Below are 19,322 nucleotides of genomic sequence, written 5' to 3' on the forward strand. Positions count from 1 at the left end.
ATCCATCATATATACATATATATAATCTAACACAATATATACCAACTATTTATTAGAATAAATTAATCAAAATGACAAATAATAATTTTAAGTATTAAATATAATTATTATTCATAGTAATATATTTTTTGGATGATGGGGCAGGTCAAGGTCAAAGTTAGTGCTCTCAATGCATGCTCCAAAATAATTTGGTCAAGATATTCAAACCCAAATCCTACCCGTCTCAAAGTTTTTAACTAACCAAATCCAACTCATTAGGGTGGGGCTTCTTGGAGCCCCAAACCCACAAGTCATTTTCCTGTATTTGCATTAATGTTTATAAAATTAACAACACTTGTTTACTTTTCCCTTATTTTATACAAATATTACTTTGAATTTACCTTCATAAAATTAATTTTTGTATTCCTCTCTGTATAATATGTCACATAATTAAGAGTTTTTTTCCTCATAAAACTTACTATCTTGAAATTTTTTATATTTATATATATAAAAAGAATTAGTAAATTATTTAAGAAGTTTGAATAATTTGAACATGTCGCTCTCTTTTGTACTATCAATATAATGCTTCTTATATAAAACAAAATACCTCAACAAACATTCAACTATTTAAACATCAATTAAAAATAGTTTATGTCTTTAGCAAGGATGCAATCGTCAATCAACTTTAGTTAGTTTGAGACTATATTATTTAAGAGGTTTTAAATTCAAATTTTATAATTACTAATAAAGAATAATTATTAAAAACTTATTTAATTTTTAATTTAGATCTTAAGAGATTAATTGAGATGTTAGGTAAACTAGTCCCATCATTTCATAAATTAAAAAAATAAATAAATAAATAAATGTAAGTAATTGTCAATAACAAATTTGAATTATTAATACCGACTCCAACATCATAATCTTATCAATCGGTCAGTCTCAAAGCACCCAAGTTCCAATTAATCCCCAAACACGTGTTCCAACCTTTGCTTCTTAATGGTGGACACATGTCGCATTCCACTACACTTCTTTTACATCAATTAATAGCTCCAACTTTTCAACACTCCAAATGTTCGTCTCCCATTGGTTGCTATTAAACATATTATTATTCACCTTTAAATACAATCATTTTTTTTTCTATTTTTGTCGTTATTTATAGGTAAAGATAATATATTAAGGGGAAAGCAATAACATTAGTTTATCACTTGAGACGTGAGCATCTTGAACACTTGGAAGAGGATTGAGAAGTCACCGTACACGTGGCGAAAATCTGATGGTACTACGACAGCAGTTGCATGGAGGGGACATACGTAGGTTTTGGTAATGGGACCCATTGGATAAGAAAGTGGACACATGGATGTCATCAACAGGTGTTTGATTGATAGATTGTGGATGCGTGTGTACTGTAGGACTGGTCCACCCGCACTACCTAATATTGGTGGGCTCCTCACAAAATCTCCCGGCCGACACTAATTACAAATAAAAAATGTTAATTGAAGAGGAATTTTCATTGAAACTCCTTTCTTCTTTTTTATTTAAAGTTTCGACCCTAAATAACTTGTATTTTTATTTCTAGCTTTTTACCTTAATTTTTAAGAAATTTTTAGAAATGGACTTATCTTGATGGTTTTAAAAACCATTCATGCAAGTTAAAATTAATTAATTTATCTTCTCCAACATATGAAAGATTCTGTGTAACATTTTCTTTAATTTTTGAGTATTGTAATTTAAGAATGTACAGAAATATATCCATGTATGTTTGGAATAGTATAAATAATAATACTCTTCCAAACTTCATATAAGTGAGAACCTATTTCAACTCTCTTACACAATTACAAAAAAAGAAAAATCTAGTCTATTTTATACAAAATTTAAAGAATTTTTTTTTTTTTTTTTTTTTAACCAAGAATCAAAAAAATCTTATAAAAATGCAGTTAGCAGGAATAAGTTGAAATGTTTACAAAGAAACAATTTTTGAATACAATTCTAAAAATTAGAATCTTATTTTAGTTTTTAAAAATTATTTTTGGTCCATTAATTAAACAAAACCTAAACTTATTGGAATAAACATTAACTTATTCCAATAGAATAATACTAGTGCAAGTCACAAGTTTAATAATTTACCAAGTAATTGGATATTATCTTATAAACTACCACTGGGTGATTGAGTGATCAATTAAGACTCTTAAATGTATTACTCAAGAGATATAAGTTCGGTTGCTAATAAGAGTGGTAACTGAAAGTTTTTCCGATCATTAATAGCAGGGCTGATTAAAAAAAAAAAAAAAAAGATNAAGTAATTGTCAATAACAAATTTGAATTATTAATACCGACTCCAACATCATAATCTTATCAATCGGTCAGTCTCAAAGCACCCAAGTTCCAATTAATCCCCAAACACGTGTTCCAACCTTTGCTTCTTAATGGTGGACACATGTCGCATTCCACTACACTTCTTTTACATCAATTAATAGCTCCAACTTTTCAACACTCCAAATGTTCGTCTCCCATTGGTTGCTATTAAACATATTATTATTCACCTTTAAATACAATCATTTTTTTTTCTATTTTTGTCGTTATTTATAGGTAAAGATAATATATTAAGGGGAAAGCAATAACATTAGTTTATCACTTGAGACGTGAGCATCTTGAACACTTGGAAGAGGATTGAGAAGTCACCGTACACGTGGCGAAAATCTGATGGTACTACGACAGCAGTTGCATGGAGGGGACATACGTAGGTTTTGGTAATGGGACCCATTGGATAAGAAAGTGGACACATGGATGTCATCAACAGGTGTTTGATTGATAGATTGTGGATGCGTGTGTACTGTAGGACTGGTCCACCCGCACTACCTAATATTGGTGGGCTCCTCACAAAATCTCCCGGCCGACACTAATTACAAATAAAAAATGTTAATTGAAGAGGAATTTTCATTGAAACTCCTTTCTTCTTTTTTATTTAAAGTTTCGACCCTAAATAACTTGTATTTTTATTTCTAGCTTTTTACCTTAATTTTTAAGAAATTTTTAGAAATGGACTTATCTCGATGGTTTTAAAAACCATTCATGCAAGTTAAAATTAATTAATTTATCTTCTCCAACATATGAAAGATTCTGTGTAACATTTTCTTTAATTTTTGAGTATTGTAATTTAAGAATGTACAGAAATATATCCATGTATGTTTGGAATAGTATAAATAATAATACTCTTCCAAACTTCATATAAGTGGGAACCTATTTCAACTCTCTTACACAATTACAAAAAAAGAAAAATCTAGTCTATTTTATACAAAATTTAAAGAATTTTTTTTTTTTTTTTTTTTTAACCAAGAATCAAAAAAATCTTATAAAAATGCACTTAGCAGGAATAAGTTGAAATGTTTACGAAAAAACAATTTTTGAATACAATTCTAAAAATTAGAATCTTATTTTAGTTTTTAAAAATTATTTTTGGTCCATTAATTAAACAAAACCTAAACTTATTGGAATAAACATTAACTTATTCCAATAGACTAATGCTAGAGCAAGTCACAAGTTTAATAATTTACCAGGTAATTGGATATTGTCTTATAAACTACCATTGGGTGATCGAGTGATCAACTAAGACTCTTAAATGTATTACTTAAGAGATATAAGCTCGGTTGCTAATAAGAGTGGTAACTGAAAGTTTTTCCAATAATTAATTGCAGGGCCGATAAGAAAAAAAAAAAGATATTGTTTTATAGATATATAATAAAAGTATTTATTAGGATAAATAAATTAACTTTCTTGCCGAAGGCCTTTGACTTTGATACCATTAATTGATTACTAAAAAAGTAATATTATGCTTACTCACGAACTTACTAACCATTTTACTCACTTTTGTTAAAATTACATATGGTACCCATATTATGATTATGGTACTCGTACTATGTTTTATATTTACAAAGATTAGTAAGATGGTTAATAAGTTCGTGAGTGAGTATAACATTATTATTACTAAAAATGTTTTAGTCAATAAGAACCAAGATAGCTATACCATCAAAGCCTAATTAATTTCAAAGTTTTGATTTAGAAGTTCTAAGTATTAACTTTCTATAATTATTAAGTGTTAGAAAATTACATTAAAGCAATTATTAATGAAATAATTATTTGAAAAATTCTTTTTAAAAGGATCAAATTGAAACGTGACATATTATTAATTTATTTCCACATTTACCTTCTTCACTCTAGCAATTAGAGAACAATAATGTTAGATGTACAAAGATTTTTGTACAAAGTGATGTAGCAAGAAATGAATAGAAGAATAAATATAATGAATTTGACTTTTTATATTCACTCTTCTATTCATTTTTTGCCACATCACTTTGTACATAAATCTTTGTAAGATTTCATGTAACATTACTCACTAGAGAAAGCCAGTCTAGCAATAGGGTCGCAATCGACCCTAACACTAGTTTTTATTATTTTATTTCTTAATTTTTAAGAGTTAAAAGAACTCTTATATACATTTACTATTCCTTTTTAAAAACATTTATGTTTTATTTCTTTTTTTTTATAAAATATAATTAGTTAATTTATTTGTTATTTTAAGAAATTTTAATATTTTATTTCTTAATGCTAATTTGGAGAATAATTTTTTGTTTTTTTTGTTTTTCTAATGCTCTGAGTCTAGTGAGTCATTTTAGCATTAGATTTGCTAGAGTGAAGACATGAAAATTGTGGAGGAGTAAAGATGGAACAAAAGTAGATGAAATGTTTTATGTATTAAACCAAATTTAAAAAAAAAAAAAAAAAGGTCTTTTAAGTAAATTTTCTATTATCAAATAATGAAAAATAAATTACACACAACATAAAAAAGGTATAATTAAAATTTAATGTAGGTTAACATATCTCTAAAATATCTTCACGAATATTATCTAAACACACAAACACCAAATAACCTATCAGCTAAGTGAGTAGTATGTTCAAGCCTCTTTGCTCTCTTTTTATCAGACAAGATGCATGTGAAAGTTTTTTAAGGAAGTGATAAAATTTGAGTTAGGTTTCACTCTCTATCCGATAAGGTCTTGTTGAATAGGAGAATTACTCTCTCTTATAAACTAGTAGGCTTGAGCATGCCTAATCGGTGTGAGACTCCAATACTCTCTCTCATGGTCAAGCCCATATGTTGAGTTATGCATGTTGACGGAGATAGTTGTTGGCTCTAACTCCTTATCTGGTGGTCAAACACTCAGCTCAACTAAACATGGGCTCTGATACCATGATAGAATTTGAGGTGGGCTTGACTTTTTACCCAATAAAGCCTTTTGGGTGAGGAGTTAAGCCAAACTCCAATAAGTGGTATCAGAGCTAGCCCCATTTGAGCTGAGTGATTGACCAGCGGTGAGTTGCCAAACTACCTTCATTCATAGACAAGTGGACCATATGGGCTTAATCGTGAGGGGGAGTTTTGGAGATCTCATATCGACTAGGTACGCTGAAGCTAATGAGTTTATAAGAGTGGACAATCCTTCCACTCAATAAGATCTTTTGGGTGAGGAGTTTATATATATATATAAACTAGTAGGCTTGAGCGTGCCTAGTTGGTGTGAGACTCTAACACTTTCCCTTACGATCAAGCTCATATGTTGGGTCATGCCTGTTAACGGAGATAATTATTGGCTCTAACTCCTCACCCAGTGAGCTTTGATATCATAATAAAATTTAAGGTCGGTCTGACTCTTCACCCAATAAGGTCTTGTTGAATTGGAGCATTACTCTCTCTTATAAACTAGTAAGCTTGAACGTGCCTAATCTGTGTGAGACTCCAACACGAATAACGTACTTACTAAAATTATTCTTACTTAATTATTTTTACATTTAATAAATAAAACTTCGAAATATGTAGACGTACGATTACCTTTTCCTTGTTGGTATTGATAGCGATTTACAATTAGTTTGACTAATAGGTCCGTGCAAATAATTACAAAAAGGTAACTCAAATAAGTACAAACCAAGGGCTCAGATGAAAAAGAAAAATAAAAAATCTATATAAGATGTGGGGAATAAAATGAAAACATAAAAAGATGAAGGATTTATCTCATTTGTAGCAAAAATATTCAAAATCTAAAGCTCCTTTTAATCTCACTACAACACCTCGCATAGTTTCATCTTTATTTACATTTATTATGCTATTTTTCTACTTAAAGCTTTGGTAATTCTTGAGTTCTCCTCTCATATGTCTGTGGTTCATATTTCTTGATAGCAGTCAAAACAAACACCAATCCAAACTATCCGTCGACTATGTTTAAACCCTCAACTCTTCTTACTTCTACAAATAAACCGCCTTCCATTTCGCCCTCTTCCCTTCCCCCTTTTTGCGCACAAAAATACAAACACACCACTGTCCACACTTTAACATGTTAAACCCTCAAAGGGCCATCACCAATGGCGAGAACGACCACGACCACGATCACGATCAAGCTGATCAGGGTCACCAGGACGATGAACCTAACATCAGAGACATCCATGCCTTGACCCCACCCCATCCCCTTCCGCTGAATCGTGGCCGTAGAAGAGAGACTTGGGAGACTAGTAGCCATCCATCATCGTCCATGTCCATCTCCAGTGAAGGAGCTGCAAGTGAGAATTTTACCACCATGAGCAGAGAATTCAGCGCCTTGGTTCTTGCGGGTTCGGCTATAGAGACTAATGAAAGTGATGTGATGATGAACGATATGAATAATAGTCACTTGACGAGGATTGGAGAGGAAGAGATACCGGAAGAGACTAATCCTTTGGCTATAGTACCGGATAATAGTCCGTTGGAGTCGAGTCTGGATTCGAGACGGGTGGGTTCCGGCGGCTTTCATGGTGATGTTTCGGTGCAGAGAGTGAAGAAAGAAGAGGTGGAGACGAAGATATCAGCATGGCAAAACGCGAAGATTTCGAAGCTTAATAATCGGTTTAAGAGAGAAGAGGCGATAATTAATGGTTGGGAGAGTGAGCAAGTGGAAAAGGCTAATTCTTGGATGAAGAAAGTTGAGGTAATTAATTAGTAGTAATTAAAAAGCCTTTTTGGCTTTTGCATGCATGATGGATAGTTGATGATCATTTGGTATTTAGTTCTACATGCAGAAAGTGAATCTATTAGCAACTAATGATTATAATTAGTGAAAGTTTTGATTAAGCATGTGGTTGATGATCAGTAGTTTTCAGCAGTTTAAGTCCATTATTTATTGATCCTCCAATAATAGTAAAGTTATCCTAATCTTTTAGTCTGCAAAATTAAGCATATGTTTAAGTTGGAATGATTAATACTAAAGAAATTTCATATTATTGGTTCCTAAGCTCATCTGTTTAAGATAAATAATTAATCATTTTATGTCTGTGTAGAGGAAGCTAGAAGAGAAGAGAGCGAGAGCCCTGGAGAAGATGCAAAATGATGTGGTGAAAGCACGCAGAAAAGCTGAAGAGAGAAGGGCGTCATCGGAGTCCAAGAGAGGAACCAAAGTGGCAAGAATTCTTGAAGTTGCTAATTTGATGAGAGCTGTTGGCAGAGCTCCGGTCAAACGATCTTTCTTCTAATTATGTTCTATAATTATTATTAGTATCATAAACTAAAGAAGAAGATTTTATTTCTTTCTTTCCAAAGAAGAGCAAAGTGTGGACAATTATGAAATTTAAAAGAGTGTTGTTTGGAAGAAATGTGTGTTGGTGGAGCAACTTTTATTTGATGGTTTGTAAATTAATTATATTAAATTGTTAATGGCTTATTTTTGTTGGTAGAGAGTTGGTGCTTATTGCTTAATGTCCATTTCATAATTAGAGCTAGGTGTTTAATCTTACATCTGTTGTTGAACCATTTATATTATTTTTCTTGCCATCTTACCTACAACTTCATCTTATGGTTATGTATATGCATCATCAATCTAAGTTACGGGCCTAAACAGAGAAAATTATGTCCTAAATATAGAAAAAAAACATGTTCTTATAATTGAAGAAATGTTTTTTCTTTCTCTCAAAGTTGGCAAACTCACCGTTGCATAATGAACTAAAAAAATGTCCAAATTCATAATTAATTTATTAATTTTCTCTATTTATGGTACAAAACAATGAATTGGGATCTATCAATATATCTTTATATAAGAATCTAGTTCTATTCCATTCCAGCATCATAGCTTAGAATGACACCAAATGATAAAGTTAAACACATGTGGAGCTTCAGTACTCTCCATAAAAAGTCCAGAAAATTCACCGAAAGCCATGAAAAGAGGATGGCTAGAATATGACTATTAGCTTTACAGATGTGAAACCACATTTGAAAAATGTTTTAGAAGGAACTAAATCTCAGGAAAGTTGTAGTTAACAGTGAAAAGCATTTCAACAGTTCACCCTTGATTTACGTTCATTAGATCATTAGCAAAGGATTAAAAAAGTTAAAAAATCTAAACAAATGTTCCATTTCGATAGCTCTAATAGTTTTGATTTGATTAATTGACAAAGAAATTTTGTGGGTTAATTGGTTTTGGCCATTGTGACATTTCAGCAGTAGAACCCACAAAGCCTACTCCAAGAAAGTGCCAAGTTTTCTTTATAGGCTCTTCAACGGCTGGTGACCACCATCACAATCACACTGTATTTAAAGTAATTAAGCATTCAATTAATTTTGTTATAGAAGGATTGGATGGGTGAACTAAACACAATTTCTAAATGTTGGATAAATTGGGTGTATCTTCTACTGCCGACAATGATGTGTGATGAAAAATTATGATTGTATTGGCTAAGCATTAGCCAATATCTTCTACCAGGGGAAAAAACTGACAAGATTGATGATTCTTTTGATTTGGTACTTAAATAGGATCCAGAATCAAATGGAAAGCGTTCAATCATCAGACTTTGATTTAATCTCATCACTTAATAGATCCAATTTTGCATAAATTTCTCTACTTCTTGGATGGTCTTTGCCGCCTGCCACAAACCGATGGACCTTATTATCAATCTCAATCCAGCTACATCCAGCCTCTTTCCTTAACTTCAAGTCATTCATAGCTGTTCTAACTTCGGCTGCCTCATCTAGCATTCCTTCTCTAGCATAGATATTTGAAACAAGTATATAAGACCCAGCCTCTTCAGGCTCTAAGTTCAGCAAATGTTTTGAAGCCAAAATGCCAAAACTCAAATCCCCACTTAATTTAGAGACACTGACCAAAGTTCTCCAAAGAAGAGGTGAGTGTGGATAAGGGGAACTTTTAATAAGATTCATGGCTTCGGACAAAAGACCAGCCCTGCCCAATAGATCAACCATGCAAGTAAAGTGCTCAAGTATTGGCTTTATTCCATATATTGGTTCAATTTCATTGAATAAGAATATGCCATCTTCCCATAACCCAGAGTAAATGCAGGCTTGAAGAACAGCCAATATTGTGATTTCATCTGGTACAAATCCTTGACATTTCATCTCTTGGAAGAGCAAGAGTGCTTTTTTACCCTGCCCATGAAGGGCATATGCAGAAAGCATTGCGTTCCATGATACAACATTGTGCCCACTCATACCTTTGAACGTTTGAAAGGCATCTTCAATGCTTCCACACTTGGCATACATGGAAATTAAAGCATTATCTACAATTAAATCTGCTTCATACCCTGATTTAAACGTATAAGCATGAAGACTACTGCCTCTGACCAAACAAGATTTGTTAGCAGATTGACTAATTAGCCGTGAAAAAGTCACATTATCTGGTTGCATACCAGCTAATCTTTGCCGACTAAACAAAATCATCACATCTTCTTCATCAGCTGCATTTGTTTCCGTAAATCCAACAAGAAGTGCATTGAATGAAGCAGTATTTTTACCTGATACACCATTAAAAAGCATTCTTGCAGACTTCAGGTTCCCACATTTGGCATATAAATCAACTAAACCAGTTCCAACACTGACATCATATAAATGACCAAGTTTTATCACAAACCCATGGAATTGAACTCCAAAGTCCAAGTTTCTACACTCCGAGCAAGCGTCAATTACGGTTGCTAAACAACTTGAGTCGCAAAAAATACCAAGGTCTAGTAATTCCAAGAACCCCTTAATGGCTTTCCCACCATGACCACTCTTCACATACCCTGACATAAGTGCAGTCCAAGAAATCAAATTCCTCTCATTCATTGCATTAAACATTCTCTCAGCTTCATCAACCATTCCATACTTCCCATACATTGTAACTAATGCATTTCCAACCGAAACCTCCCTCTCTAAACTGTACTTAATAGCAACCCCGTGTAGTTGCTTCCCTTCTTCAAAACCTACATTCTCACCGCTAGCGCTAATTATATTTGTAAATGTATAATCATTTGGCTCAAAACCACAACTCAGCAGATGAACAAAGACCTCAAAAGCTTTATCCCCATAACCCGCCTTATCATATTCCAAAATCATGAAATTCAAACACCTAACATCTTTATAAGCCAAGCTATGGAAAATTTTCTCTGCATCATTAAAGAATGCACTTCTTGAATACATGGAAATCAAAGAAGTTGCAACAAAAACATTCTTCTCAAACCCATTTTTTATGACAAAACCATGAATTTGCTCACCGAGAATCCGATCCTCTCGCGAGCTACAAGCCTGTAAAACAACAGAACAAGTACGCTCGTTGAACTTCTCGTCCAAACGACACATATCGAGTGCAATTCGAAACACAGACTCGTAATCCCCATTCTCTAAATACCCTTTTATTAATGAAGTCCAAGTGATGGTGTTTCTCTCAAGCGTTTCATCAAACACCCGTTGCGCATCATCCAATTTATTGAATTTCGAATAGAGATTGACAAGATTATTGGCCTGAAAGGTGTGGTTTTGAGAGCCTGATTTTAGTAAAAAGGCATGAACCATTTGACCCAATTGCAGATCTTCAGAGCCAATTGAGATTTTGAGGAGCTGAGGCCAGTCATCGTGAAGAGGAGTCTGTTCACAAGAAGATGAAACACTTGAAATGGAACAAAACTGAGTGATTTTGGGTTTGGGGTATTGCGGGAATTTTTTATTATTGGGTAGTTTTGTGTTCAATTGAGGAAGAGATTCGTGAGATATCAGTGGAGAAAGCAGAAAGTTAGCGGGAAACAAAATAGTATGCATGGGGCTTTATCAATTTTCTTCTATTACTACTGTGTCATATATTTTAGTAATATTAAGGACAAAATCCTTAGTACCCCTGAGTTATCAAATACTTTTCTTCCCTGTGTTATCCGAGTTATATTTAGCTCTGGGTTTTTGTGGAGATTAATGCTTCTAAGCCTATTCTGCACCAATTTATGCCTGTGTACCATTGAAACTTAATTCCAATTGAAACTGAGTATGAATAGAAACCAAAGCGTTGTCCAAAATGCTGAGTTTGGCCATGAGGCACCTGAGGAGGCTCCTCCCTCAACTACTCTCGAGGCCCCACATACCCACCCCCACCCTATGAGCACTAACTCCCCAAATATCATTCGGCTAGAAACTTCTTTGACTTCTAACTTGGAGGAAGTCCTTCCAAATGGTGCTCCGACTGTTGAAGCTCGTGATCCTTTGCCTTTCAACTCCCCAAACATCATTCCGGTCGAGCGACAATTTATTTATGGATGGTCGGAAAGGGTAACCATGGTGTCTGTTGCCCACTACAACTCGAACGCCGAAGATGCCGAAGTGAATCTCCTCTCCGACATAGAGTGGCCCATGCTCCAATCCTAGCACTCTAGACCTCCGGATCCGTCGACATCCAAGGGTAAGAAGAATAAGCAGAAATGGCAGTGATCTTAGATTCTTTCCTTTCCTTTGTAGAGCCTGCGCGTTCGTCGTCAGTTTTTTTCAGTTAAAACTAACACTTTTACCATTTTGACTTATGGAATGACCAAATTACCCCTATGATAGTTTCTACAAAATTATGAAAAATATGTTAATTTAAAAAATATATATAAATTAACATAAAAATTCAACAACTTTACCTAAACAAAAGAAAACTTAAAAAATAAAAAAAAAATTATAAATTTGACAAATTTGTATGATTTGTAGATTTTGATTATTTTATGAAATTATTTTATGATTTTTTCTTCTTTAGAGTCTGCTTGGGAGTTTTATGGTAGCGGTTATGAGGGTAAACTATCGTAGCGGTTTTAAAGGTAAATCACCGTAACTGTTTTGAGGGGTTTTTAGTAGCAATTTTTAAAATACCCAACATGTGCTTGAGAGTTTATTTTCCAACTGTTCTGACAGTTTTTTTAAATGATACATTTACATAAATGCTTATAAAGTTAAAACACTCTCTCTTTTGCTTAATTAACTTTGAAGTTATAAATTTGACTTGCATGTTTTAGCTACTCAGTCTTGTGAAAAAGTTGTCTTTACAAAGTTGTACTTATGTTTCTTATTTAACACCTGGTTTTGGGTTTTACTTCCATTATCATTAGTCTGTGTCATGGTTAGTCGATTTAGTAAGAGTAGAAGACGCTATAATTATCAAATTGGAATGCTGGACAGTGTTTTGACTCCTGTGAACGAAGTGATGATTGCTTCTAACACTTTATGAAAGTGACGACTAACCTTCTCACCAGAGCGATGAAAAAGCAATGAAAACGCACTATGCCTAGTGTCTTGATCTATAATCCAAAGGAATTCAGCAACTTGTTCTTCAACTGTAGCTCGTTGAGTTGAACGAAGCCCCCCTTTCGTTGCTAAAATTCCACAAAATTCTACAAATGTTACGGGACCCATTCGAATCAAAGGTCTACCACTTGGTCCAGCAATACGTTACATTATTTCATCCCGAATTTGCTTACTTTGCAAGCGTATTGCACGATTAATTCTACTCAAACGTGAAGTAGTTTGTGCTGTGGGTTGTTGTGCTAAAACACATCCAACTAATAATAGAAACATCATATGAATATGATATATACAAATGATAGCGTACATGATCAAATCATCATTATTTAAGTCATCATAGTCAAGCCATCTAATAAATAAGAATGAGTACACAACAAAAGAGTTATTATCAAATTAAAAGATTAAAAGAACAAGAAGTATAGCAATATAATGTCACATATTGAACAGCTTTCCTGCTAAAGTTGGCTAACATTTCTCAAATCATATTCTATTGTTATGGTATTAATCCGAGTTTGTACAGACAAGTATTCACTGATTATAAATTCAAGGGAAAAACAATCTGGATATTTACTATTGTTGCATCATAATAGTTGGAAGCGGCCTGTTAATGATGCTACCAGTTATGAAATTTAATGCAACCTTATATGACTTATACAGAATTTCCTTGTGTTAAGCCAGAATCTACTCAGGAAAAATCAGGCAAGAAGTTTGTCCCTCAACTTCATGTAAATCAATTTCCTAACTCGTAGCTTTCCTACTGAAGTTGGCTAATGAAAACTCTCTCACGGCCTTACAATAATAACTGTGATGTATTCTAAACTTGTATAAAATAGATAGAGCGTAAATTGTTTTGCGCAGCACTCGGTTGACACAGCAAACCTATTCTAAATGTGTTCAAATAAACTCCGGCCAACTCAAAATAAACCATATATACAAAGCTGAAAGAAAATAATACATCATAAAGATATGGTCATTATGTATGAAACATGAAAGAAAAGGATGCAAACCTAGCTAATAAATTTAACTATATGATCTCTTCGCCTTAGAAGAAACATATAAATTCTATCCTCTTGAGTTATTTAAAGAAAATGAACAGAGAAATACAGATCCTCCATTAAATTGCTATGCCTTCCCAAACTCGCGTTCCCAACCTGATTTAACAACTTGCAATGTTGTTTTACAAACAACTGTTGGTATAAACAAGTTTTGAAAGTAGAAAAAACTTGAATTTCAAAAATAATAAAAGACGAACTTCTGCAAACAAGTTTGAAACAGGAAAAATCAACAAAGCTTCAACAAAGCAAATGGCTGATAGGCTCATTCCCAATTCAATATAAGCCCTTGCAGAATGAAACTAATCAAAACGTACAAATATACAAAGTTTACTCGTAAAACGAAAAAAAGAACCTTTAATATACATGTATATAAAAAATTAAAAAAGAAACCCTCAGAATCAACAAAACTGAATCAAGAAAAACATCTGACATTGCCATTTTACAAAGAAAGCAATCACATACAGTGAGATTACATATTCCAACATAATGCATCAAAGAAAAGCTAGTGAAATAAAGAATCAAACTCATAAACAGACGTCAAAATCCAATCTTTACACCAAACTAACATACTTTTAACTCAGATTAATATAAAAAAAGATAATGACAATCACATCCAAGAGTTTAAAGCAAAAGTGACGAATGATCAATCATGCAAATACATTAACAAATCCATAAAAGAAGCAAGAACCCAGATGGGAAATCACCTTATCTCGTGTAATTATTCTCTTGAGAGAGAGAGAGAGAGAGTGAAGAAGAGTGAGAGACAATTCGTTAAATTGAATTACCAAAGCAAATGACAAACAATCAACAAAGCTTCCTCTATAATACAAACCCAAAATGCTGAAAGTGAGGAGAATCTAATACAATAAACTAATTATATAGACACAAACAAATAAAGAAGACAAGAAAACGAAACTTACTCTTTTGTGAATTAGCGATTGCAAATAGCAACTCTCTTGGAACTATCAAAAACCAAAATGCCTAATTTGGTTGACGACCCAAACGAGTTGTGTGCAGCAAATTAAAACCATTCACTCACTTCATGTGCAGCAGCAAGAGATTTGTGTGCTAGAGAGAAGTCAAAGCTAGCGAGAGATTGTGTGCAACAAAGGAGTGGAAAAGGGGTTTTTTTTGGATAAAAGTTTTAAACCAACCAAAACACCCGATTTGGGTGTTTTGTAAATCCTTTAAAAAACTTATACTAGTTCTGAGGGTTTTTAAACCAGTTAAAACTAGCTATTAAAAATCTAGTAAATGGAGGTTTTTTAAACATCTCAAACCAGTTAATTAAAAACCCCCCAAAACCAGTGAAAAAAAAAAAAACTCTCAAAACATACCTTTAATTTTTTTATGAATTTAATATAATTTTAAGTTTTTTAGCATTTGTTTTTGAAAAATTTAGGATTTTTCTTTTAATTTTTTTAAGAACTTATTTCAAGAGCAATACAGTCATTTAATAGACAAAAGTTAGGAGAAACTAACGGTAAGGAGGTCTTTGGAACATTCGGATAATACAGGGACCATATGCGTTTTAATAACTCTGGCTCTGGCCTCTGGCCTCTGGGGTACTCAATGGAGTTTGTCCTAAATAATTAGGTTTTGAATGGGCCGCTAGATCTAGCCCCAGCCCAATTGACACTCTACTTAAACCCTAACCCTAGCTGTGCGTTGTTCTGGTCTGGAGCGGCGCAGTTTAAGCAACCAGTTGCAGAAGCAAAGAGAAGACATTTTCAGATCGTCAGGTAAAAAATAAACCCTTGTAATTGATTGTTTCTTCAGTCTTTTCGTTTTGACAAAAATTTTCAAGTTTTAATTTTGTAGTTTTGTTATATTTTTTTTATAGTGAAGTTAAAAAGATGTCGCTTGGAGAGGTTGCTTGCAGTTACGCTTGTATGATCCTTCATGATGATGGTATCGCCATCACTGTATCCTAATATGCGCTTTCTTATTTGCTTTTAATATATAATTTCTTTACTTGCTGAGAAAATAGAATGAAAAATTAATGTTGAATCAGCCTGTTAATTTAGTTTCATCTTCTTATCTTAGAGTTTTTATGCAATTTAATTAAGATAAATGGTAGCTTTTGGGATGGGATATAGGTTTCGGGTGTTGGGATTTTCCTTGACGGTTTTAATAGGCGGACAAGATTGCTCAATTGGTGAAAGCATCCAATTTAAGCGTTGAATCCTACTGGCCTAGCTTGTTTGCTAAGCTCGCAGAGAAGCGAAACATTGATGACCTTATTATGAATGTCGGCGCTGGTGGTGGTGCCGCCGCTCCAGCTGCTGTTTCTGCCCCTGCTGGAGGTGCTGGTGGGGCTGCTGCTGCCCCTCCACCGGAGGAGAAGAAGGTAACTTGAAACACCTTTAATAATTTTAGTTGGGGCAATTTTTTTACCTGAATTTTTAATGTAGGTCTATATGTGGGTTTGTGATATCTTATATGGCTGTGAAATATTGCAGGAAGAACCCAAGGAGGAGAGTGACGATGATATGGGATTTAGCTTGTTTGATTAGAGGACATCCTAAGAATAGTTGAATTTCGATTGATTAGTGTTTGACATTTATTGATTTGGAATTGCTGAGTGGTTATTTTGGATTTGGAATATATATACAAGTTTTCTGTATGTATATTCAAATTGTTGTCTTTTTTATTTCAGATATATAATACTAGTTTTGTTTTCTTTCTTGTCAATTCTCTGTTTAGAACATAGACATCATATTTGATTGGATATGAATGCTGAAGCTATTGCATTATGGCGTAGGTTCTTTGTTTCATGGTATTAGAACTAGGGGTAGTTAACACTCACTACCCGAAAAGGTTTCTTAAAATGTAGTAATATTAGCAACTCAGTGCAAGTGAAACACAAATATTTTTTTTAATATGAACTTATGGTTGTATTTGTGGCATTCAGTGAAAACAATATTGTTTGTCTAATGTCAAAACGCAGAAACTTTGCAATTTGCTGTGTTTGTTTTTCTATTTCTATCCTATCATATTCAAAATACATGTTTATTTCACTATTCTCAAAATCTAATTATATTCCATTTAACTCCAAATATTTAGATTTTTTTAATCTCTTAGGTTTGTTAATTTAACTAAATACCCCCAACCAGTTGGTCGTGCGTCATTTCAGTGATTTTTGGCCACCCTCCGATGATGATTGCCGACTGTCAGAATTTAATGGGTGGATGGGAGTGTTTTTGTTAATTTTAAAACTTTTATTGATATGGGTGTTTAACTAAATTAATAAATATAAGAGATTAAAAAATAATCTTATCAAACACATTTTTAAATTCAAATCTTATCCTTGTAAAAATAACTCAACTCAATTTTTTCTAAAAACTACTGAAAATAACCAAACAAACATTCCTGATATCATTATGTACAATATTTTCTAGCAGAATTTCATCTATGGAAATAGAACCTTCAATAATTAAATAATTGTAACTTTTTTCCAAATTTAAGAAACTTGAGCTTGTTCTTGATCTCGATTCTGTGCGTTATATATTGAAGGCTTAAAAGGATAAGGTTTCTTTTATGGTTTATATATCGAAAGGAAATCGATGATCTGCAACTTTTCTCATTTGGGATACGGGATTGGACAGAATATAACTTCATTCAATGTTGCATTCTAATGTCAGACCGTTATATGATTTGTATTTCCATGTTTATTGGACAAAAATGTTGTTATTATTTAATTTCTTCACTTAAATTGATTTTAAGGGTTTAATAGTGAAATTAAAAGCAATTCTCTACAACAAATGCTCATCAAACCAATAAAGTTTCAAGAGTTAATGATATTAATCCTTGAGGATTTCAAAATAATAAAAATTCTCATGTTGTTAAGTTTTAAGTATAAAAATAAATGGTTGGAGAACAATTTGATAATATTTATCAACTTAATGTAAATTTTAGGGATAAAATCAATTAGGGTACAAACATTTTTTTGCAACAGGAAGACAGAAGTTACAAGTTTTTTCAATTAAGATACAATTATAGTTAGTTAGGGTTAGATTGAACTTTATACAAGGGTAAATATGTAATTGAATAAATTTAAATTATTCTTTTTACAAAATAAATAATAAAAAGTTAAAATGATCAAAAGTTAAAAATCAAAAGGAACTAAAAATATATATATTAAATTACTTTTTTATAAAATAAAATTAAAAACTATCAAATTTAAAAAAAAAAAATAAAAATACCAAACTAAAAAAACTATTATTATTTTTCTTTAATTTTTTATTTCCATTAAAAAATTATTTTTTTAACATTATTTAAATTTAGATTTTAAGAACTAAATTGACTTCAAATACATAAAAAAGAAAAAAAATCTAGGGCATTTAAGATATTTTGTCATTTTTCGATAAAGTTAACCATGAATAACAGTTAGATTTCCCTTGATTGAACACTTTGTAACTTTTGTCCTCTCATTGAAAAACTCTCAAAACTTTGTACCTTAATGATAATATCCCTATATTTTAAAAATAGATTTCTCTCTTGTTTGTTTAACTTTTTAAACTGTATTCTATTATACTATTATGTCCTAAAAAGTGAAAAAACGTAGGGTGTATTTAACTCCCTATTTCTACCCATATTCACAATCCTATTCTCCAAATATTATTTAACACATTATTCTAGAAATATTACTATCTTTTTTTAATTATTTTTAGATCCCTTAAGTTTATTAATTTCATAAATACCCTCAGAATTTTTTTAAAAAATTAACAAAAACACCCCCATCAACCCATGCTTGCCTGATTCTGACTTAATTACTTTTAGACCCCTTAAGTTTATTAATTTCATAAATACCCCTAGAAAAAAATTTAAAAATTAATAAAAATACCCCCATCAACCCATACTTGTCAGATTCCGGCAACCACCATCGATGGTAGCCGGAATCTGTACAACGGCCTACACCACCAAAACTGGCCTGTAGTTCACCGATGCACCACGGATCTGACCGTCAGCGACGGCCATATCTTTGGCTGTGGCTGACGGCCAAAGATGGACTTCTTTGGCCTTTTCCGGCCATCGATGGCCACATCTGACCGTAGATCTGATATTTTTCGACCAGATCCAAGCAGTCTGTGTCGTAACACAATTTTCTAGCCAGATTCCGACAGTGATGGAAGGAATCTGGCACTACGGGTGGTGAGGGTGTTTTTGTCATTTTATATATTGCAGTGTTTAATTAAATTAGCAAACCTAGGGGTTTTTTTTAAAAATTTTTAAATTTTACCTCGTAATACTCCTCTATTCAACTACCCAATATTATTTCCAAAATCCTATCTAAAATAATAAACTAAACGCACCCGTATTTGTTTTAATATTGACTATTCAATTCAAAATCCAGTCATATTCTATTCAACTCAAAACATTTAACAATTACATTTTTCAATAAAAAATTATAAATGAACAAAAACACCCCCACCCACCCAAGCAACAGTCGCCCACTAGCAACCACCGCCAACCGTCGGCACTGGAACGATACACGATCGATAGGATCTGATTGATCGTATACCGATCTGACCATTGATGACAGCCAAACGACAACCAGATTTCTGGCAATCATCAACGGTTAGATCAGCACATGACCGATCAAATCCAACCGATCGTGCACCATTCCAATGCCTTCCAACCACTTTCCGACTGTAGTGGCTGACAATACAAGCTGAATGTTTATT

At 32.8% G+C, this 19,322-nt stretch overlaps 3 protein-coding genes across 4 annotated transcripts; 2 read left to right on the forward strand and 1 right to left on the reverse strand.

Moving 5' to 3' along the window:
- Positions 1-6,054: 6,054 nt before the first annotated feature.
- On the forward strand, positions 6,055-7,734 carry LOC116129359 (remorin 4.1-like). Its single transcript, XM_031415103.1, has 2 exons — positions 6,055-6,989; positions 7,339-7,734. The coding sequence occupies exons 1-2, from the start codon at positions 6,363-6,365 to the stop codon at positions 7,528-7,530; spliced, it is 819 nt and encodes a 272-aa protein (XP_031270963.1). The 5' UTR covers positions 6,055-6,362; the 3' UTR covers positions 7,531-7,734.
- A 795-nt stretch (positions 7,735-8,529) lies between these two features.
- Positions 8,530-11,741, reverse strand: LOC116129412 (pentatricopeptide repeat-containing protein At2g33680-like). The gene has a single exon (XM_031415154.1). The coding sequence runs from the start codon at positions 11,075-11,077 to the stop codon at positions 8,828-8,830; it is 2,250 nt and encodes a 749-aa protein (XP_031271014.1). The 5' UTR covers positions 11,078-11,741; the 3' UTR covers positions 8,530-8,827.
- A 3,534-nt stretch (positions 11,742-15,275) lies between these two features.
- LOC116129414 (60S acidic ribosomal protein P1-like) lies at positions 15,276-16,329 on the forward strand. Of its 2 annotated transcripts, none has more exons than XM_031415159.1 (4): positions 15,276-15,377; positions 15,479-15,560; positions 15,773-15,985; positions 16,098-16,329. In XM_031415159.1, exons 2-4 carry the CDS (start codon positions 15,492-15,494, stop codon positions 16,149-16,151), a joined length of 336 nt encoding a protein of 111 aa, XP_031271019.1. In that variant the 5' UTR covers positions 15,276-15,377; positions 15,479-15,491; the 3' UTR covers positions 16,152-16,329. The 2 variants fall into 2 exon arrangements, with proteins under 2 accessions (XP_031271019.1, XP_031271020.1); XM_031415160.1 differs by having other exon boundaries at positions 15,287-15,377; positions 15,484-15,560.
- The last annotated feature ends 2,993 nt before the right edge of the window (positions 16,330-19,322 follow it).

This window comes from Pistacia vera, unplaced genomic scaffold (assembly GCF_008641045.1).
Source record: "Pistacia vera cultivar Batoury unplaced genomic scaffold, PisVer_v2 Contig211, whole genome shotgun sequence".
NCBI lineage: Eukaryota > Viridiplantae > Streptophyta > Magnoliopsida > Sapindales > Anacardiaceae > Pistacia > Pistacia vera.